We start from the raw sequence: 23,254 nt of genomic DNA on the forward strand, positions 1-23,254 counted from the left end.
CAGGTTGATGCTGCGCTGAAGCAGAGGAGTGGAGATTTCTAGATTCAGTTCCATAAATCAGGGTATTTGGTGAAGTTCATCCTCCCCATGGAGGAACTTTCTGCTAAGCTAAACTACTTTATTCTAGGAATGACAGCACATATTAATATTTCGATTGTCTGTAACCTGGTAAAGGCAGGAACAGTGTCAGAACTAGACAAATCCACAGGGCGGATCGTCCCTCCCCCCCAAAAAGTATTTGATAGTGATTTAACAAATAATCAGAAAGATCATCATGATGCCTCCCCCACCCCTACTCCAGCTCCACTGTGAACATGTTTTGAGCCCAACCCAGCAGGGCTCTTGGAGGCGCTATTGAGAGTCACATCTGCTAATCCATCGTGGAGAAGATCTATCACAGGTAAACTCTCAGGGAAAGGTTACAAATGGTTCCTGAAACTGTATTAAAGGAGATATTTTAATCAGAACTGGAATATCGGAATGTTCTCCCTCTCTTCAAAGAGCCTTAACAGCCAATTTACCTATAATGACATTTTAACAAAATCCCTCTTAGCAGCCTTCACAAAGCGAACCTGTCTCTGACACAGAGAACACATTTACTGTATGTGTCTGATCAAATGACTTACAAAAAACCTCACCATATTTTGAAATACAAAGTGACTGCCACTCAAAAAGCAGAGCAAACCATATTCCACCAATATGCACTCAGAAACCCGAAAGGGCAAGTTTTAGCCTGGAATGAACATTTATAGTTCAGTTGCAAACCCTGAAAATAAGGGCTTATAATGGAAAGTGTCACAGGCATTCCAGCCCACTGTTGCTAGGAGTGTGTTAGGTAAATGCATTTCTGGGTAATAACTGAAAAAAACAAGTAATTATGCACCTAGAAGTAAAGGAAAGCATATTACTGCTTCTCAGTACAGATTCTTAAATTAGATTGCAGCATTTCTCAGCTATACCAGACCCTGCAGAGTTCATCACAGGGCTGTCTGGCCTTATTGCTAGGACATGCCTTGAAGAGGTTTTCTTCCCTCCCAAGATAAACGTCAACATTTATTCCTGGCGTACATTCAAAGTTTTAGTTAATAAGCACAGGTAAGAAAAAGGCCATCTGTCTGCATGAATTCTCAGCTCCTCCACTCATCCTGCTCTCCCATGTTTTTGGATAGTACATGACTAGGGGCTGTTATAAAATGTCTTCTGGAGCATCGAGCGGAATTCACTTATTCTAGAATTAGAGAGACAATTGGGACAAAGGATGAAAAGTAAAGAATACACATTTGTGAAAGCTGGAGGGGAGTAGCGGAGGGATGAGAGTTGCATTGTAGCATTTTCACTGCCAATCTAAGAGGTCAGCACAGAAGATACATTGGGGAACAGCAAAGTCAGTCAGGGCTTGAGCACTATGGTGCTGAATAGCTTCCGGCTAAATGGGTATTTCTCTCTCCTCTCAGTGTTATTCACAATGCAACTAACTAGTGGCAGCAGTAGCCAGGCATCCAACCCTATAAAGCCCAACCTGCTTCCCAGAGTGTGTAACGGATTGAGAGGTCTGCATGATCTAATGTCTGCACTGGCTTTCCCCAGGGTCTGACTGCTCTAAGGAGGACGGCGCCTGCCCAGTATTTTGTGATCTGGAACTTGGTGCTCACTGCAGCTGTGCCATTAGCTGAACTACGTTCCCCAAACTTAAACCAGCGATTATTTTAGAAGCAGTAATTTACTCTTCTTTATGAGCAACATGGATTTCTGTAGTTCCTCCAAACACTACATAAATCTCCAAGCCACATGGCTTCTCCTGTTGGTCACTTTGGGCTGGCTGTATAATTGGTTACTGACATATTTTTCCCAACACTGATTCTCATTCAGGTCCATGTTTTATCTCTGAATTTTATCTGCAAATCCCATATGACTTAGGAATGGAGAAAAGCTAAGATCAGGGTTTCTACAGGGTGTGTGAAAAGGGGTGTTACATTCAGATATTAATGGCAGAGGCAATTTATCTCAGAGACAAGGTTGATTAAAAACTAGATAGAAATGGACTTAGCGGAACCTCAACTTAAACTTCAACTGCATTAAAGGCAGGGTGATTGCTTTGAGCTGTATCCCTATAGCCTGAAATGAATTTGATCCGATAACCATGAAAGCGTCATTGAAATATAATGGATTTTATAAATAAAAAGAGCCTCTCTGTTTCAAGCATTAATAAGCAGGTAAATTAAGTCTTTGATATTCTGTATGAAAGGCCTAGATACCATGTTAAATATTTGCAATGAATGTGAAATGAGAGGGAATCATTTGTTGGCTTTATCCACATGCTAGCTTTAAGTATTTATTATTTAAGAGTGGAGAAACCCATCTTACTTGCAAAATAATTATAGCAACTTTAATTAAACCTACAAGCAGCAATCCAGAAAAATGCAGTGGTAAGCAGGGCTGGAAAAAAGCTCTCTCTTCAAACAACTGGATTTTACACATTTATAGTGAACTGTTTGTGTAGGGAACAATATAATATTGAGAGCAGAGTTGCATGGGAGCTTTCATTAGAAAAATGCCATTTCTGAAGGTGGGATTTTGGCATCACAAATATTCATTTTGCTGCTTAGAGGATTTCACTGTTTTGTGCGCTGAATTTGCTAGCAACCTGAGAGGCTTTGCAGAAAAAACAGCCATCAGGATGTGAGTTTTCTCCAAATGTATCTTTAGAAGAACTAAGGGCCACAAAATGTTTCCATTGTGTCCTGGAAATGCAGCATCAGGCAAATCTGTGCATTTTCACAGAGCAAGAGGAAAACACTGAAAATGCCCAGCAGGGCAGGATGTCTAAGAACTGGATATTCGCTAGGCCTTAGGGTGCTTGACTTCTGTTTGGCAACAGGGCCCCTGAGGCAGAGCTGCCCCATGCTACTGGCAATGCCTTGTGGACGTGCATAGGCAATGGCACCGTAGGAACTTACCGTTTAGTTCTGGGGCAGAGGCTCTCCTGACGGGAATTCCTGCTGCACAACGCGAGGATGCCAAGTGAGGTCAGAAAATTCAACGCTACTTTTCACTGACATCCCAGAGTGCAGTAATTTCTTCCCCCTTCTAAAACTTGAAGGATCAGATCTTTTTCACGCTAAGAAGTGCTAGAGCTGGATGGGGAATATTTCCTGTCAGGAGCAGTCTCTCTCTCTGATTTCCGTGGAGGGGTCTCCATACCACAGCACTGATTCTCATAATGCCTGAATCTTGTCTTTTCAATAAAACCATCTCTGCATCTGTCTCCCCTCCCCCACTCCTCTGCACTTGTGCCCAACTTCCATCAAGCAAATTAAATAAGCTCCACAATCCGTCACTCACTAGGTAGATTATTTTCCTAAAACCTCTGACGTCTTTATACCACCTCCTTTTCAGCTTGTTAACTTAAGAAGATATAAAACCAGACTCTGGGGCTTTGTATCTATTTTATTACAGAAATACGTGGTGATCATGTGGCAGGACGCCCCACCCTGCAGGCTGTGCCACCATTCGTATCCGCACTGGGGAGAAATAAGCAGGCATTTTTCTTACCTTCCTCAGCAACGACAGTCAGGGTAACCATGTGGCCTGCATCTTTAATCAGCTGCACTATACTGTCATGGGAGAGCTCTATGATTGACTGCCCATTCACAGCTGAGATACGGTCTCCCACTTTCAGCTTCCCACACTGATCAGCTGGGCTCCCTTCAATAACACGCCCGATCTTGTGGGGAATCACTAGGGAACCAAGAAGAGGCATGTCAGCGTTTTCAGCATACACTGTACTTGTTAATAGGCAGCTGCTGTTCCTGTTCATTTATATGAAGCACTCCAAATGTAAACAATTGCTGTTACCTATCTCAAATAAATCAGAGTGGCTCTACCATGGAGTGCTTACAACTTGAGAGGAACTAGCTGTTTATTGTCACTCTGACCTGCACATTTGAATCTGGCTAACAACAGGCAGCAGGTGGGGTTGGTATAGAGAATTCCACACACCCTGCAATACTGACTGGCTGAGCCATGCAGGTTGAGTACTAAGAAGAAGTGGATCTTGTAGTGGTGTTTCATTTTGTTGGCAGCCAAGGTTCATTACCCTTAAATCAGAGCAAGCTAAAATCAAGAGCCTTAGCAAAAAAGGGCATCATATAATTTCACAGAGTTTTCTCTCCATTGCATACACGGAAGGAGGCACTACTGGAGCGAATGACAATAAATCAACCCCGCCACTTTGATGTGCAAGACAAATAGGGATGCATGTAAACAGAGAATCGGTCAGAGGAATGGGAAAAGACTACTTCCTCTGATTTGCTCTGTGTGGCTAAACCTGCAACCAGATAAAATGGAGAGAAAGTTGTAAAGCATCGTTGGTTCCACTTCCAAAGCGGTTACTTGGTGCACCAATCTGGCAGATTACAGGTAACACAACGTTACTTATGCATACTCTCCCTTAAACGAATCTTAAAGTTTGCCATTATGAAACAGGTTATCAAGATAAATTTCCTACCATGCCTCCTTCAGTGTATAGCAGGTGTGAAATCATAGGCCCTGTGGCTCTGCGATAACCTCCTCAAGGTGGCACCACTGCCAGGCTATCAATAGGCACCCAACCGTTAATAATTCCCCACTCGTTGATCTGTCCGTCTGTGGTTTGAACAGGGTACAGTTCTTAGACTAAAACAGAACAGGTCATAAGGGGTCGTGTACTGTTAAAATTTGAATTATAACAAGTTTTTCCATCTAAAACAAATTTTACTTGAGCCAATGAATTAAACAAAATAAATATATCAGCTTTGTGGCTTATTTGAGCTACGTCAGACGTGCTTAGCAGGATGTCAATCTATACACAGGATATTTGGGCGTTACTGGAATGTGCTTTTTAGTTTCTTCACAATGTGCGAGGTGCTGTGCAAACAGGAGAGAAGGTATGGTCCCTTATCATCTAAAAGGCACTCAGACATAAGGGAAGGAAGGGAAGTAACAAAAGGTATTAGGCAACTGACCAGGTGTTTTAATATCAATGTGAAAAAAACCAGACAGAGAATTCCCCAAGTACTCAAACAAACATTGCCACGAAAGAGGGTATTTTAGAGGGATGTGAATGAGGAGAAGGCAGTGGCCCTACAGAGCATCTCAAGAAAGGTAGTCCATCCATAAATACATTATAATGTATAATATATAATAAAATTAATATGGCTAATATAATGTTATAGCAAATAAAAAGTGGAAGTTAAATTGTGAAAGGAGTATGCATTTCTATGGAACACACTGTGTACAGTGTGGAATACCACCCAGTTCTTATATAATGCCTTTGATTAGTAGAACCATAGGAGCTAGGCATCAAGGCAGCATGGATTAATAGGTTGCTGAAGCTGACATCACTGGCAGAGTGGGGAAGAGGGCCACTATGAAAACAGAAAAGAGCAGATGAGTGGGAAAGGGCGAAACTTTACATGCTCCTAAAGGTGACTATGGGAACCCTACCAGCCCACTGGTACCAAGGAGCATTTGTACTGTTCAGACCCCGCTGGAATCTTGGCCTGACTGATCCTCCTCTTAGCCATGGGGTCAGTCTCGTTAGGAATGACCAATGTGCTTCTTTCAGGAATTACACGTGGGACCAGGCAGTGCCACGGTATGGAGTTCCAGTCTGGGATACATGGGGATAGGCGTGTTCCATTTCCAATTCCCAGGTATCTCTCTGCTGTCATATAGAATGTGCAAAGTCAAAGGTCTGCGAACAGCTTTATGCTGCACACTGTCCTAAGAAACTTCCATCTCCACGGTCATTTTCCCTTCATTACAGCTTGCCAGACAGTTTTACACATAAACAAGCCAACTATGACAGATCCACTGGAACAAAACAAACCCCACATAGCATGCAAAGCCAGCGGAGTGAAGGAAAAATATTAACCAGGCAAAGCCACTAAGAGCCTTCCCCTGGCACATGAGAGCTATTATTATGCCTAAACGAAAACCTTTAAAGGAAGCAGATCACATCTGCACAGAATGAATAAAATCTTATGCATCAGGATTCTCTGAGGCAATTTGTTCTGCCATATGCAAGAGGTTGGTTTCTTTCTTGCTTGCTTAGAAGTACTGAAGCATCCTTTGGAGGGAGAAATAGATACAAGGAGTCAGTTTGATGCAGCAATGGTAAATATAGGAGCACAGATTGCTTTTTGATCCTGTGACTCAAGTACCAATACCTTGCAATACTAGGGAAGAAATATAAAACATTCAGACTGCATTTACTTTAGAATGTGGCTCATGACAGTGGTGCTGGGTGTAGTCAGACAGAATGCAAAGGTGAGCCAGAGAAGTAAAGGTTCTGGACAAAGGTTTTTCCTACTTCTGCATTTCTGGGCTTCATAGAATATCAGGGTTGGAAGGGACCTCAGGAGGCATCTAGTCCAACCCCCTGCTCAAAGCAGGACCAATCCCCAACTAAATCATCCCAGCCAGGGCTTTGTCAAGCCTGACCTTAAAAATATCTAAGGAAGGAGATTCCACCACCTCCCTAGGTAACGCATTCCAGTGTTTCACCACCCTCCTGGTGAAAAAGTTTTTCCTAATATCCAACCTAAACCTCCCCCACTGCAACTTGAGACCATTACTCCTCGTTCTGTCATCAGCTACCACTGAGAACAGTCTAGATCCAGCCTCTTTGGAACCCCCCTTCAGGTAGTTGAAAGCAGCTATCAAATCCCCCCTCATTCTTCTCTTCCGCAGACTAAACTATCCCAGTTCCCTCAGCCTCTCCTCATAAGTCATGTGTTCCAGTCCCCTAATAATTTTTGTTGCCCTCCGCTGGACTCTTCCCAATTTTTCCACATCAAGATGGATCTGCATCCGTAACCCCCGGTGTTTTCCATATAGTAAGTTTTAACCAGCTCTCCAGATTAGCTTATCCAGGCTGCTCACCTCACTGCCACTCTTCTTAATACATTCCTTTAGGGGCCAGAGCAATGGGACTGGGAAAGAGAAGGGGAAGCGAAAAGTAAGAGAGAGGGAGAGTATTTTTAAGGGGCTCATTCATATTAGTCACTTTCCCCAGGCCGGACCAAGCAATGGGCTGGGCATAGGAGGGGGCAGAACTAAAAAGCCTCCAACGGGCAGAGGAAAGTTCCACTGGTAGCAAAATATGAGCATCCTTTTCTCAGAAATACAATACTTTTCTTCAGGCTTCTCTTTGGCAGAGATCAGCCAGTATCTCTACTTCCCAGCAGCTCCCACAGGCTCGACCAACTAGCAAGATCTGGAGTGATGCTAATGGAAAATTGTAGGTTGGTGGTGGTTGATCTGTACGTCAATACAGCAAATTGCACTCAACAGCTCACGTGAGGCCAATGCACCAGTAGGGAGCAAACAGAAACCTCAGCTCATTCTGCTGCCTGAGCTCCGACACATTGGTGCCAGAGGAACTTCACGTTAAATCAAAGCCCATCTGTCAGCGTGCTGCCTTCCCACGCAACCAGAGCTGCCTTTAATTTACCTGGATCCCTGAAGGTGTAGCAAAGATGGCTCCCCTCTATATGGATCCTTAAAGTCTCTCACAATGGCTCTTGGACCAGTGCTCACATTTCTACCTTAGACTGTCACCAAAGATCTTCACTGGTTCCAGCCATCCCTTTCACTGATGCTCTTCCTGTCACAACTGAAATTTCACCTGAAATCCCTTATGTGCACCCAAAGCCCAGTGGAGGGAGAAGGTCTCTGACCTCTTCCTAACGTCTTTATTATTTCTCCCAAGCATGCTTCATTGAAAGGGAATGGATGGTGAATGGAGAGAGAGGGGTGCAGAATTATGTACTTAACATTATCATTTGGCATTTCAAACTATGACAGCAAATCTCAAAACACTTTCTGAAAGTCATCAGAAATCTGACCTTAATTTACCATTCAGGCTTGTAATTAATGAGCTAGCAAACACTTGTTACTTGCTATAAAGGAGCAGACATTGATGCCTCTCAATTTTTACCTCCATTTAAAGATTTAATTGTATTGTCTTTAATTTCTTCTCCCATTTTTAAGGCCTACATTTTTAATATAATTTATATAAGAATTATCTGAGAAGAGGAAAGCATCACAGGATTGTAGAGTTACAACTACTGATGAATTATCTTGTGTAAAATATCCCAGTGGGTTCATTTTAAGTCATTAATAAATGATCTGGAAAAGGGGGTAAGCAGGAAGGTGGTCAAATTTGCAGATGATATAAAATTACTCAAGATAGTTAAGTCCAAAGCAGACTGTGAAGAGTTACAAAGGGATATCATTAAACTGAGTGACTGGGCAACAAAATGGCAGATGAAATTCAGTTTTGATAAGTGCGAAGTAAGGTTGTCAATTAACTGCAGTTAGCTCATGCGATTAACTCAAAACAATTAATTGCAATTAAAAATTTAATCTTGATTAATCACAGTTTTAATCACAGTGTTAAACAAAATACCAATTGAAATTTATTAAATATTTTAGATGTTTTTCTACATTTTCAAATATACTGATTTTAATTACAACACAGAATACAAAGTGTACAGTGTTCACTTTATATTACTTTTGATTACAAATATTTGCACTGTAAAAATGACAAAGAAATAGTATCTTTCAATTCACCTCATACAAGTACTGTAGTGCAATCTCCTTATCGTGAAAATGCAACTTACAAAAGTAGATTTTTTTTGGTTACGTAACTGCACTCAAAAACAACAATGTACAACTTTAGAGCCTACAAGTCCACTCAGTCCTACTTCTCGTTCAGCCAATCACTAAGAGAAACAAGCCTGTTTACATTTATGGGAGATAATGCCACTCCTTATTTACAATGTCACCTGAAAGTGAGAACAGTTGTTCGCAGGGCACTTTTGTAGCCAGCACTGCAAGGTATTTACGTGCCAGAGATGCTAAACATTGATGTGTCTCTTCATGCTTTGACCACCATTCCAGAGGACGTGTCCATACTGATGATGCTTGTTTTTTTTAAAAAAAAACAGCATAATTAAATTTGTGACTGAACTCCTTGGAGGAGAATTGTATGCCTCCTCCTCCATGGTTTTACCTGAATTCTGCCAGATATTTTGTGTTATGGTAGTCTCGGATGGTGACCCAGCATATGTTGTTTGATTTAAGAACACTTTCACTGCAGATTTGACAAAACACAAAGAAGGTTCCAATATCAGATTTCTACAGACAGCTACAGCACTCAACTCAAGGTTTAAGAATCTGACGTGCCTTCCAAAATCTGAGAGGGATGAGGTATGGAGCATGCTTTCAGAAGTCTTAAAAGAGCAACACTCTGACGCAGAAACTCCAGAACCTGAACCACCAAAAAAGAAAACCAATCTTCTGTTGGTGGCATCTGACTGAGATGATGAAAATGAACATGCGTTGTTCCATACCGCTTTGGATTGTTATCGAGCAGAATCCGTCAGCATGGACGCATGTCCTCTGGAATGGTGGCTGAAGCATGAAGGGACATATGAATCTTTAGCGCTTCCAGCTACAACAATGCCATGCAAACGCCTGTTCTCACTTTCAGGCGACTTTGTAAACAAGAAGAAGGCAGCATTATCTCCTGCAAATGTAACAAAACTTGTTTGTCCGAGTGATTGGCTGAACAAGAAGTAGGATTAAGTGGACTTGTAGGCTCTAGAGTTTTACATTGTTTTATTTTTGAATGCAGGTTTTTTTTTACATAATTCTACATTTGTAAGTTTAGCTTTCATGATAAAGAGACTGCACTACAGTATTTGTATTAGGTGAACTGAAAAATATGGTTTCTTTTGTTTTTACAGTGCAAAGATTTGTAATAAAAATAAATAAGAAGTGAGCATTGTACACTTCTGATTTTAATTACAACACAGAATACATATATTTGAGCATGTAGAAAACATCCAAAAATATTTAAATAAATATTAATATTCTATTATTAAGAGCGTGATTAATCGGGATTAATTTTTTTAATCGCTTGACAGCCCTAGTGCAAAGTAATGTACATTGGAAAACATAATCCCAACTATATACACAAAACGATGTGAATTGTGGATAGTTTTCTGCAAATGGCTGCCCAGTGGGCAGCGGCAGTCAAAAAAGCTAAACGAATGTGAGGAACTGTTAGAAAAGGAATAGAAAATATGACAGAAAATATCACAATGTCACTATATAAATCCCTGTTCACCCAGACCTTGAATATTGCATTCAGCTCTGGTCACTTCATCTCAAAGAGAGACAATCAGAATTGGAAAAAGTACAGAGAAGGGCAACAAAAATGATGAGAGGCATGGAACAGCTTCCATCACAGCAGAGATTAAAAAAACTGGGACTGTTCCGGTTAGAAAAAAAGACGACTAAGGTGGGAAATGATAGAGGTCCACAGAAACATGACTGGCGTGGAGACAGTAAATAAGGAAGTGTTATTTACACCTTCTCATAAGACAAGAACTAGGGGTCATCAAATGAAATTAATAGGTAGCAGGTTTAAAATGAACAAAAGGAAGTCTTTCTTCACACAACGGACAGTCAACCTGTGGAATTCCTTGCCAGAGGATGTTGTGAAGACCAAGACTATAACAGGGTTCAGAAAAGAGCTAGATAAGTTCATGGAGGATAGGTCCATCAATGGCTATTAGCCAGGATGGGCAGGGACTCAACCCCATGCTCCAAACCTCTGATTGCCAGAAGCTGGGACTCAATGACAGGGCCGGGATCACTTGATGATTCCCTGTTCTGTTCATTCCCTCTGAAGCATCTGTCCTGGCAGGAAGACAGGATACTGTGCTAGATGGACCACTGGTCTGACCCAGTATGGCCATTCTTACGTGAGATGTTGCAAAGATGTTCCAGCATAATGCAATACACTGATATACCAATGTTTCTTATTTACAAGCATTAAAAACAGCCTGGGACTGCTACCTTAGCACTTCCAATGCTGAAATAGGGATCCAGTTATCTTCTGTTATTTCCCATAAAAACAAAACCACCCAACTACTTTCATTGCAGTTTCAACTTGATGAAAGAATTTCTGGATGGTATTCTGACAAGAATGTTCTAATGATGCAGTACCAGGATTACACAGTACAATTCTGCTTATTTGTTAATAATCATTTTTCTAATATCACCCAACTCTGACAAGGCAACAGAAAACCAGTCCAAAGAGTTAGTTTTTCATATTGCTAACACAGGTCACATAATCACAGTACAGCATCAGAGGGTGACAGCTCCTGTCCCAAGTGTTACTATAGCAACTGATTTTATAAAACAGAAGTCAGCATTTCTGAGTACTGAGCAATACTCAATGCCACAGTTGCTCACTCTTTCACAACCTTCACTGATACTTTGCACTTTTTTGTTCTAAATTTCATTAAAAATATATTGTTTTAGCCAAGACTTCAAATCACTCAGTCAAAATATGTATCATGTAAACTCAACTAAATAATAAGAATGATTTTCTTTCAGAGTCACTGCTTTTGTCTGTATTTCTGCTTTTTCATAGCATAATAAACAGAGAAATAAGGCAGAGCAAAATGTCAATGTAAATATTCTGGGCTGGAAGAAAGGGCATCCCTTTACTCACACGCAAACATTCAAGTCATTGTTATAGTAAGTGCTCTGGGATCATTAGGGCAGTTACTGGGAAAGCGATTCACAGCAGGGGACAAAAGATTTAAGTAAGGTATTTCAGATCACTGGGGTACAGATACCCGAGTGTCCATATCTCAGGGAGAAAAAACAAGAAAGTAACTTGCTGTGCCCTGGGTAAATCCACTGAGCTGTCTGGCATCCCTTTTGCATTACAAGGCTCAGCCTGGCTGTAAGCTCTTCATTCTCTATGAACTGAGAGAACCATACCCATCCCTCCAATTCTCACAAAGGGGAACAATGCCAGCCAACAGCCCTAGTTATAGATTGACCATACCTTTTCATTTTAAAACTGAACTACTCAAATCTTGGCCAAAAGTATCTGAGAAGAGTGTGGAAGCCATCTCATAAAGGTCAACAGTTTGTGAAAGGTAGGCACATCTGTCTATGCAGAGGTGGTGTTAATAACTGCTACCTGGCAAGCTCTGGGAGTCTGGCAGCCAGGATCACATTCAATACAAAATGTATTTGATTATAAAGAATGGGCACTTCTTTTAAATTACTCTAGTGCTAGGGGTCAGAAATCTTTCTGTTAATTAGGGAGAATTTCAGATGCCTCCCTCAAGCAGCTTGTCTCTTATTGCTACTTACAAGATACCTTCTTATTTTCACTTGGTCCACTCTGCTCTTTATCTTAGCAACTGATCCATCAGCCAAATCTACAAGTTAGAACCCTAAGACACGCTACATTGCTTAGGATAATATCTCTGGTTTGTAACATGTCACAAGGCAGATACAGAATGTTCTCCTGACTAATTCCTCCATTGCTTTCTTCGAAATACTGAGATCTGAGAAAGCCAGAGACCTGAGTAATAACCTACACCCCCTGAATGGATCTCACAGGTCTAAGTTTGTAAGTATACTTCTATTAGCAAGAGATTTATCCAGGCACTAACTACCCAATAGCTGATTTTATCTACTGGGCATTGCTGTACCGAGAATGTAAAGAGTACGTGTGTGCATATTTGTTCTCTGCATCCAGTGATGTGGTGGTAAAAAAAAGTGGGTAAACTAATCTAAACTAAGCTCCATATTCCCCAAATGAGAAGTGGGTAAACTCTGTTTACCTGCATTTACCCTTGACTACACCGGTGCATCCATTCCCACACTCATCACAGTCTGGGCACCTTACACATTATGAAAGTCATCAAATCTCAAGGATATGTTTCTCTCTCTTTTCCCCTGCCCCTGTACTGGTAAGGAGTGATTTCCCACCCCCACTTCAGTTGTTGCACATGCAAAAGTTTCTACAAAATGTACAAAGGAGAGAAACCATATTCCCTTTTGTGAGCGAGACAGACTTAGCCTTTAGCCACTGAAGTTGTGAACAGCATGACGAGTGAAACAGATCACAGCACAGAAGGTGGTTGGACATGGAAAACAAACACCATCCTATGAAAGAAGAATCTCCTAGGAGTCCCCAGCCCTGAATGCCATTGGCAATAACTGCTTAACTATGAGTTAAACCAATTAATCTCCCCCAGTCAGGCATCAGTAGAGCAGGTGGCACCACACACAGGAGTCAGCCCTTACCGCCAGGAGGAGGTTTGTTTTTTGTAGTGAGGATGACAAAGCCAAATCCTTCATTCTCTTTCCGCTGTAGCAGGACATCATAGGCCTCTGGGGACTGTCTGCTTGTGACCTCTACCCGGTTCAGCCGGGGAGATCCATTTTGAGTGGAAATGGGCAGCTGCGGCGACTCCTCTTCTGGCTGTTTCTCGACTACAAACACCACGAAAATAAAGTATAAGGTAGAATCAGTAAGAGTGCTGTGGAGCTGGATAACTACAAGGATAAACATGATCAGATCACTAACAGAATGGAGAACCACTTCCCCTCCCCACGGGGGCTTATTAAGAAGGCAACTGAAACCAGATGGAATCAGAATACGGGGTAGAACCATTTACACTTCGGGCTGAAGTTGCTACAGAGGTTTAAGAATGTGTAATAGGAGAGTTTAATGTTTGCAATACACACTTATAACTCAGAAGGGAACAGTCTGGGTGTACAGCAGCTCAGAGGTCGTGCTCAGTTGCTGATGCCCTTAATAACGCTAGCCTAACCTTGGTTGTCCCTTTAGTGACTCTTTTTGGCAGCACTATTTTCCTGTATGGTTTAAGCACAAGATCAAGAGCAGAAACCCACTTTAAAACTGGGACTATTGCCATTTTCACTGCAGAGAACCAACGGTCTATTTCAAAACGTGTACCAATATTTTAAAGGGTAATTCAAATGTTGAAGCCCAGCCTCTTCGATGGAAAACTAACAAAATCCCAGTCTTGAAGCATTGCCTGTGAGGACCATGCCACATCAGGAAATTCAGAGGAAAATAAAGCCGTAAAATGAAGGGATTTTTCTTTTTCTTTCTTTTTAAATTAAATAAAGGAGAAACAAACAGAGACCAGAGGCAGAGGCGGCCCTGATGCAGATGAAGCCACGTAAGCTTTTCAAGATCTCTGAATCAGACCCTCTCTTTCAGGAACATGTTACACTGTCAAAATTCACCAGGGAGGCAATGCAACTTGAGATGCAAAGGCAGAAAATTGCTTTTCCTCCGATTAATCTTTTCTGAGCCTTTAGATGGCCTCTTTTTGTGCTTGGCTCAATCTGCTCTCCTTGCACAGTGCTACGACAGGCTGGCAGCAGCCATCAGGTACAGCACCAATATAATACACCTGTAGTTACTAGGTGGATAATACCTAATTTAATACAGTACGTATTTTCACTTTGAACAAAAACTGAGCAAGACAGACTCATGAAGGGCTGCAATCTACATGCAAATACAGTGTGACTGGAGACCCTGCCCCCTCCTGGTTTGTCTGGTTTCTGTGTGGCACCTGGGAGAAACACCATGACAATATTAACTCACTAACGCCCATGTGCTGTAGGTAGATATCACCCCCATTTTACAGACAGTGACACAGAAGTCACTTGATTTGTCAAAGAATGCACAGTGTGTCAGTGACGGGCCTGGAATTAGAATTTAGGACTTTCTAGGCTCACAAACTCATACTTAGCCCATTAGGCCATGCTGCCCCCATTTGGATGACAGTGAAAGGGAAGATGTTATGGAAAGTCATACACTTCCTATTTTTTCACAGTTTATAAGGAATGTTTCTAGTTATCTTGACTGAAAGAGCCATGAAAGGCAGTGGGGTTTACTAATGAGAACAGGGGATTGCAAGCCAGGACTCCTGGGTTCTGTTCTCAGTTGTATCACTGATGTGGTCAGTGACATCTCAGCCACGATAACCCTTCTGTACCTCAGTTTCCATATCTGTAAATTCCATTGCCACTGAACTGTCTACAGAACACTGCTCTGACTATAAAATTAATTTCTGCATTGAATTAAATAATACACTTAAGCCTGCTGCACAAATTCTAACAAAACTCAGAATGTAGTGTGTTGTAATGCAGAAAGAAAGTTTGTATTACTGCCCAGAGTACGTAGAGCCATGAGTGGCTTTAATAATGAATGCTTGTAAAGTACTTTCAGATCCTCCACTGAAAAGCACTATAGAACAAGAGAGCATCACTATTACAGTGCTTTCCAGAGCCCCAGTGCAAACGGATGCTCCCTTTTTTATCCCATTCTCTTCCCTTCAAGAACATCTGCTTGATACAAATCTGTTTTACCCCATTCATCCAGAAGTGGAGGTGACACCCTGAGTTTACATCAGTCCTGATGTACCAGTAGTTCTCTTATGGTGCAGCTTTCTATCATCTGATTATGGCCGTGGAAACATGCCTTTACACTGAGTCCAGGAACAAGCGCGCCAATGGCCATGCTACCAGACTCCGGCAAACCTAGCGGGACTGGGTTTAGTCTGGACACCTGGCACATACCGCCAAAGATGATCTTCCTCCGGACAGTGAGCAGCACCTGGCCATTCCGCGCAGCACTGGTCATTAAGTCCAGGACCTGTTTGTGTGATTTCCCTTTGACAGAGATTCCGTCAATGCACATAAGCTCATCGGCAGCTCGGAGTCGGCCGTCTTTCTCTGCTGCTCCCAGTGGGATGATGGCCCCAATATATATCTGTCAACAAAGTGTCGTCATTGGTCTTGGGGTGTAGAACACACAGAATGTGTCAGGTTTGAATCCCCAGATAAAGAGGGACTTTTTGCAGGCTTTCCTTTAAAAAATTTATTTCCCCCACCTAAATCTAGCAGAAACTCACGCTACAGAAGCAATACTAGACCGACCTCATTTGCAGGTGTAGGAATGAGCACACTGTGACAGTCCCAGCTTCCTGACATTCAAACTTAATGCTCATCTTATTTTAAGGTTTATTTTTATTACTGCCATGTATTATTCATGAATGCCTATCAACTGAATGGTCACCACCTCATGAGTAGGTTAAGCTCTGTATTTGTACACTTACCTGTTTGTCTTGCTGTTTTAGTGTATGTGTGCGTTAATTATGTATTTGTTCTGTGCATCAAAAATTATTGAAAAGAAATGCCTGTGTCATTCAATCAACACAACAAAGACACACTATCATTACTGAGACCTGCTAGGTGACTCCAGTGTAGAATTTAAAGTTCAGCAAAGAGCCTAAGAACACAGCTCCTCAGAAATTGCAACACTCAAAATCTGCAATGTGCAAGTATTGGTGATCACAGGATGAATTTAAACAGCTGCAGCCCTCACACCCCTTTGGCCTGCACCTTTCCTCCCAAGCAAACACCAGCTAAATGATAGAGACAGGAGCACGAAACACGTAGTAGTTTTAGATGGTAGAAAAAAGTTCAGTTTAAAGTGAAAGATTAAAAACAATTATGTCCAGCAGGTGTCCAGGGTTAAGTAGCAGAGAGCAGGTACATTCCAAAACCCATCTTCACATTGCACTCAGGGCATTGCTATGACTATTACCAACACAGCTACAGTTGCTATAGCAACAAAACAGTAGAATACAATAAAAAAAACCTAAAATTGCGTACTATTTCCTCTAGAAAAAGCACTCTGTTCTTCCTTTCCTTTAAATGCACGTCAGAAAACAAACTGGCATTGGATCTCAGATGTGAATGGAGAATGCATTTTAATTACATATGAAAGGACATGCTACCGATCAGTGTCTGTATCCCAAAAGCTTTAGCACCTTTGAAGGTTGGCAGGACAGGAGCAGTCACTGCCACATGGTCAGGGACAGAGTTCTACTTTTCTCGGTGAAGATGTGCTTTGGCAAGTGAGAAACAGGGCAGGATTTCCTAAAGCCAGGAATAGCATAATAGGAACTCCAGGAATTTCCGTTCATGTCTTTGCCAATCTGCCTCCATCCTCCTCTCTGAAGCAGACACTGCCACCTGAGTCAAATTGTATGACAGCTCTCTAGAGTGAAGCCAAAAAACTTCACTAATTGGTGACCTAAAACCATATCTGATGTCCAATCTCCAAAGAAGAGAAAGACTTACAAAAACTATTTTAAAAAAGATTATAATTTTCTCCTTGCTTCGTTCCCTTCTGCAGCATAATAATGCAACAAGACAGTAACGAATCTGGGGGTGATTTTTTTGGGGTAGCCAGAAAGCCCTCTCCACTTGCTTATTTCCCAGTTAAACTGACACGCATGTTGTACTGAGCATTACCAGCGTGCATTGGTGCCAAATCCATTAATAAGATTAGGTGCTATAATGTGCAAAGGTTTGGTGCCAACCCCATCTTTGAGAGCATTCTCAGGATAGAACAATTATGGTGTAAAGGCGCGATGGAGAACTGCTGCTTCCAAGAAAGATTCCAGACAAACAGAAAGTGACTGAGAGCCTGGGGGGGGACTGAAATCAACTATGAAGAGGAAAGGGAAGAAAGGTAACAAACCATTTTATCTTCTTCCATTGGATATTAATGGGACTGGAGTTAAATCACTGTTTAGCTGGAACAGTTTCTTTTTTTTTAAATCTGGTCTAACACAACACATCAAAAAGCTCCACACTCAACTTGTTTCATTAACTACTGCTGTAGGTCCTCACTGCAGTCACTCATGGGCATTCTGTTGAGAACCAGGCCACATTCAGATGTCACTGGACAGACACAGTGCATGTTTGCTCTACCAGGATGAACATGGGCAAGTTAAGTGCCAAACATGCAGATAAGGGTTTTTCCCCCAGATCTAATCTAAACCATAACTTTTTAATGTGCCTGTCACTGAGGCCCTTCTCTCGCCATCAAGTCACAAGTGTTGCTATGGAGGAGTATCCCAGTGATGCTTGCAGAAATCCAACAATTGCTGACTTTGGCAAAGGACTCGGCTGATCACTTAATAAAAGATAGCTAAACCAGCCTGCCCAGTTTCTTTACTCTTTTTACCCTGCTGAAGCTTTAGCTCAACATCTGACTGCTGAAATATTTCTGTTCAAGTTCCTTCACAGTAGAACATGGGGCTATCTCCCTCTGTAGGAATTTGGGGTACTGTATTTCTCTCCTTCCATGTGACAAATTGACCTGACCTGCCACCTCAATTTGTGGAAGACCACTCCCAAGGTGATGAGCTCCCCACTCACCCCAAACTCTGTAAATTTGTCCCAGGTCGTGTTTGAATACTGAGCGACAGTAGGGACTTCACAGCTTTCATGGCAAGTGACCAAATGGAATTTTGCCCCAAGTTTCCCCTGCCAACTAAAGGTCCCTTGGGCTCAACTGAATAAGTCATGTTTGTAGCTCCTCCCATAACACCATGCCCCATTTTCCCAGTTTGTCGGTTGGTGTGAACTTGTACTATGAACACTATTTCTCTAAAGCTTAAAGACACCGCCAAATGTCTTTGTGCCTTCCATTCTTGATTATCTACCACCCACTTGCAACCAAATTTGCAGCAACTTAGCTCTGAAAGCATTTTGAGAAAGCCAACCTGAACCAGGAATGAAGCAGTATAAAAACATACTGCATCTGTTTAAGGTGAATATGATATCAACATACAGTATAGCTGTTTATCTGAAGATGGAAATAAAGCTTATCCACTTAACTCAACATGGGGAAAAAATTAAAATGATCATGTGAAGGAGACACTGCAAGGAGCTACAGCAGAAGCTCCCAAAGTCCAGGTAACAGATAACTTAATTCACTTACTGACTGGTCTGGTCCATCCCCTCCGAGCACACGGAAGCCAAACCCCGACTCCTGTTTTCGCAGGAAAACATCCAAATCTTTTGTGTTTGGAGCTAATTAAGACAAATATGAAACGTGCATAATAAGTTACATTTGATTATTGGAAAGAAGATTAAAATGTGTTTACATCTTTCTTTAATCAACACAGTTGTGCAACCACTTCTAAGCTTGTAGTTTTCCATTGACAAAACAGAGTGGTCAGATTGTTTTAGTAAGAAATGTCACCAATGCCTCAATGATGTTATCTTCCTAGCACGTGGAGTGATGAATATGTCCAGAAACAGCTGCAGATGTCTGTCACTCTAACACCATTTCACAGGGACCAAAATACCTCCTACCATTATGTTTGTATAGGTTGAGATGAAGGTGCAGTCTATAATTGCTACAAATAGGGCCAATTTCACAACGCTGAAAACAATCATGAGCCAAATCAGCAGGGAGGAAGAATTTAACCAGAAAAGTGAATGGTAATTGGGAATCATTTAAGAACACCTTACTGAGGAGGAAGGCCATGCTGGTTAAAAAGCTAACCTTGTTTAGAGGGGAAATGAAGGCAGTTATAAAAAATAAAATATATAAAAAATGGAAGAAAGGGGAAGTTAATAATAATGAATATAAATCAGAAGTTAGGAACTGTAGAAAACTGACAAGTGAAGCAAAAGGATCTATGGCCAGCAGAATAAGAGTAAAAGATAAGAAGAAGGAGTTTTTAAAATGCATTAGGAACAAAAATAATCCTGACAATGGTATTGGTCCAGTACTAGATGCAAATTGTAGAATTATCAAAAATAATGCAGAAAAGGCAGAAGTGTTCAGTACATAGTTCTGTTCTGTATTTGGGGAAAAAACAGATTACACAGACTCATCTTATGGTGATAACACTTTCCATTCCACTAGTATCTCTGGAGGATGTCAAACAGATGCTGCAGAAGTAAGACATTTTTAAATCAGCAGGTCTAGATTACTTGAAACTGAGAGTTTTAAAAGAGCTTGCTTATGAGCTTGCTGAACCGTTAATGTTGATTTTCAATAAGGCTTGGAGCACTGGGGAAGTTTCTGAGGACTACAAATAAGCTAATATTGTGCCAATTTTTAAAAGGGGATGATTCTGATAGTTATGAACCGGTGCGCCGGGCATTGATCCCTAGCAAGACAATAGAGTGGCTGATCCTGGATTTGATTAATGAAGAATTAAACGAGGGTAATATGATTAATGAAATTAACATGGCACACTTTAAATGGATTAAAAACTGGCTGACAGGTCTCAAAATGTAACTGTAAACGGGGAATCATTATTGAGTGGGTGTGCTTCCAGTGAGATTCCGTAGGTATTGGTTCTTGGGTCTATGCTATTTCACATTTTTATCAATGACTTCAAAGAAAATATAAAATCATCACCAATAAAGTTTGCACATGACATAAATGTTGGGAGAATGGTAAATAATGAAGAGGACAGGTCACTGATTTACATCAATCTGGATTGCTTGGTGAATTGGGTGCAAACAATATATGTATTAGTACAGCTAAATGTAAATGTATACATGTCGGAACAAAGAATGTAGGCCATACTTCCAGGATGGGGGACTTTAACCTGGGAAGCAGTGACTCTAAAAAAATATTTGGGGGTTGTGGCAGATAATCAGCTGAACATGAGCTCCCAGTGTGACGCTGTAGTCAAAAGGGCTAATGCGATTCTGGGATACATAAACAGGAGAATCTTGAGTAGGAGTGGAGACAGCCTACCTCCATATCTGGCATTCATGCAACCACTGCTGGTATACTGTGTCAAACTCTGGTGCCCACAATTCAGGAACGATGTTGATAAATTGGAAAGGGGTCAGAGAAGAGCCATGAGAATGGTTGAAGGATTAGAAAAACTGCCTTATAGTGATAGACTCAAAGAGCTCAATCTATTTAGTTTACCAAAAGAGAACGTTAAGGGGTGACTTAAGTATAGTTGGTAAGTGTCTACATGGGAAACAGATATTTAATAGGTTTCAGAGTAGCAGCCATGTTAGTCTGTATTCACAAAAAGAACAGGAGTACTTGTGGCACCTTAGAGACTAACAAATTTATTTGAGCATAAGCTTTCGTGAGCTACAGCTCACTTCATCGGATGCATTCAGTGGAAAATACAGTGGGGAGATTTATATACATAGAGAACATGAAACAACGGGTGTTACCATACACACTGTAACCAGAGTGATCACTTAAGGTGAGCTATTACCAGCAGGAGAGCGGGGTGGGGCAAGGGGAACCTTTTGTAGTGATAATCAAGGTGGGCCATTTCCAGCAGTTGACAAGAACGTCTAAGGAACAGTGAGGGGTGGGGTGGGGGAATAAACATGGGGAAATAGTTTCACTTTGTGTAATGACCCATCCACTCCCAGTCTCTATTCAAGCCTAAGTTAATTGTATCCAGTTTGCAAATTAATTCCAATTCAGCAGTCTCTCGTTGGAGTCTGCTCTTGAAGTTTTTTTCTTGAAGAATTGCAACTTTTAGGTCTGTAATCGAGTGACCAAAGAGATTGAAGTGTTCTCCAACTGGTTTTTGAATGTTATAATTCTTGACGTCTGATTTGTGTCCATTTATTCTTTTACCTAGAGACGGTCCAGTCTGGCCAATGTACATGGCAGAGGGGCATTGCTGGCACATGATGGCATATATCACATTGGTAGATGTGCAGGTGAACGAGCTTCTGATAGTGTGCCTGATGTGATTAGGCCCTATGATGGTGTCCCCTGAATAGATACGTGGACACAGTTGGCAACGGGCTTTGTTGCAAGGATAGGTTCCTGGGTTAGTGTTTCTGTTGTGTGGTGTGTGGTTGCTGGTGAGTATTTGCTTCAGGTTGGGGGGCTGTCTGTAGGCAAGGACTGGCCTGTCTCCCAAGATCTGTGAGAGTGATGGGTCATCCTTCAGGATAGGTTGTAGATCCTTGATGATGCATTGGAGAGGTTTTAGTTGGGGGCTGAAGGTGACAGCTAGTGGCGTTCTGTTATTTTCTTTGTTGGGCCTGTCCTGTAGCAGGTGACTTCTGGGTACTCTTCTGACTCTGTCAATCTGTTTCTTCACTTCAGCAAGTGGGTATTGTAGTTGTAAGAATGCTTGATAGAGATCTTGTAGGTGTTTGTCTCTGTCAGAGGGGTTGGAGCAAATGCGGTTGTATCATAGAGCTTGGCTGTAGACAATGGATCATGTGGTGTGGTCTGGATGAAAGCTGGAGGCATGTAGGTAGGAATAGCTGTCAGTAGGTTTCCGGTATAGGGTGGTGTTTATGTTACCATCGCTTATTAGCACCATAGTGTCCAGGAAGTGGATCTCTTGTGTGGATTGGTCCAGGCTGAGGTTGATAGTGGGATGGAAATTGTTGAAATCATGGTGGAATTCCTCAAGGGCTTCTTTTCCATGGGTCCAGATGATGAAAATGTCATCAATATAGCGCAAGTAGAGTAGGGGCATTAGGAGACAAAAGCTGAGGAAGCGTTGCTCTAAGTCAGCCATAAAAATGTTGGCATACTGTGGGGCCATGGGGGTACCCATAGCAGTGCCGCTGATTTGAAGGTATACATTGTCCCCAAATGTGAAATAGTTATGGGTGAGGACAAAGTCACAAACTTCAGCCACTAGGTTTGCCGTGACATTATTGGGGATACTGTTCCTGAGGGCTTGTAGTCTCCCCCCTTCCCCCCCACTGTTCCTCAGACATTCTTGTCAACTGCTGGAAATGGCCCACCTTGATTATCACTACAAAAGGTTCCCCCCGCCCTCCTGCTGGCAATAGCTCACCTAAAGTGATCACTCTCCTTACAGTGTGTATGGTAACACCCATTGTTTCATGTTCTCTATGTATATAAATCTCCACACTGTATTTTCCACTGAATGCATCCGACGAAGTGAGCTGTAGCTCACGAAAGCTTATGCTCAAATAAATTGGTTAGTCTCTAAGGTGCCACAAGTACTCCTTTTCTTTTTTAGATATTTAATAATGAGCTCTTCAGTCTAGTACAGAAAGGTATAACATGATCCAATGGCTAGAAGCTGATGCGAGACAAATTCAGACTAGAAATAAGGCGTAAACTTTTAATGGCAAGAGTAATTAGTGATTGGAACAACTTACCAAGGGTCGGGGTGGATTCTTCGTAACTGAAAATTGTTAAATCATGATTGGATATTTTTCTACAAGATCTGCTCTAGGAATTATTTTGGAAAAGTTCTATGACCGGTGTTATAGAGGAGGTCAGACGGGTCACAATCATCCCTTCTGGCTTTGGAATCTATCAATCAATCTAGAGTTCATCTCAGACAGGATCATATTTGACAAACAATTGAACTATCTAGTTTACTTCAGCTGCTTAGAATTAGAACATCTTCGAATTTGGCAAGAACTCCTCAAAAACATTACAAGATATGGTGCAGCAATATAGTGCGAGTTCCACCTCTCATCATTTCAAATTCACCAAGATATAACTTCATATATGACTTGATATACAAATTTCCTATCCTACTTT

At 41.6% G+C, this 23,254-nt stretch overlaps 1 protein-coding gene across 3 annotated transcripts in view; it reads right to left on the reverse strand.

Moving 5' to 3' along the window:
- The window catches only part of MAGI3 (membrane associated guanylate kinase, WW and PDZ domain containing 3), a 204,800-nt gene that overhangs the window by 13,575 nt on the left and 167,971 nt on the right, over nucleotides 1–23,254 (reverse strand). For all 3 annotated transcript variants that reach the window (XM_074935983.1, XM_074935984.1, XM_074935985.1), the window contains 4 exons: nucleotides 18,704–18,795; nucleotides 15,484–15,676; nucleotides 13,171–13,359; nucleotides 3,553–3,738 (listed from right to left, as the gene is read on the reverse strand). In XM_074935983.1, the coding sequence (XP_074792084.1) occupies nucleotides 3,553–3,738; nucleotides 13,171–13,359; nucleotides 15,484–15,676; nucleotides 18,704–18,795 (660 nt within the window). The remainder of the gene's footprint in view (nucleotides 1–3,552; nucleotides 3,739–13,170; nucleotides 13,360–15,483; nucleotides 15,677–18,703; nucleotides 18,796–23,254) is intronic.

This window comes from Natator depressus, chromosome 21 (assembly GCF_965152275.1).
Source record: "Natator depressus isolate rNatDep1 chromosome 21, rNatDep2.hap1, whole genome shotgun sequence".
NCBI lineage: Eukaryota > Metazoa > Chordata > Testudines > Cheloniidae > Natator > Natator depressus.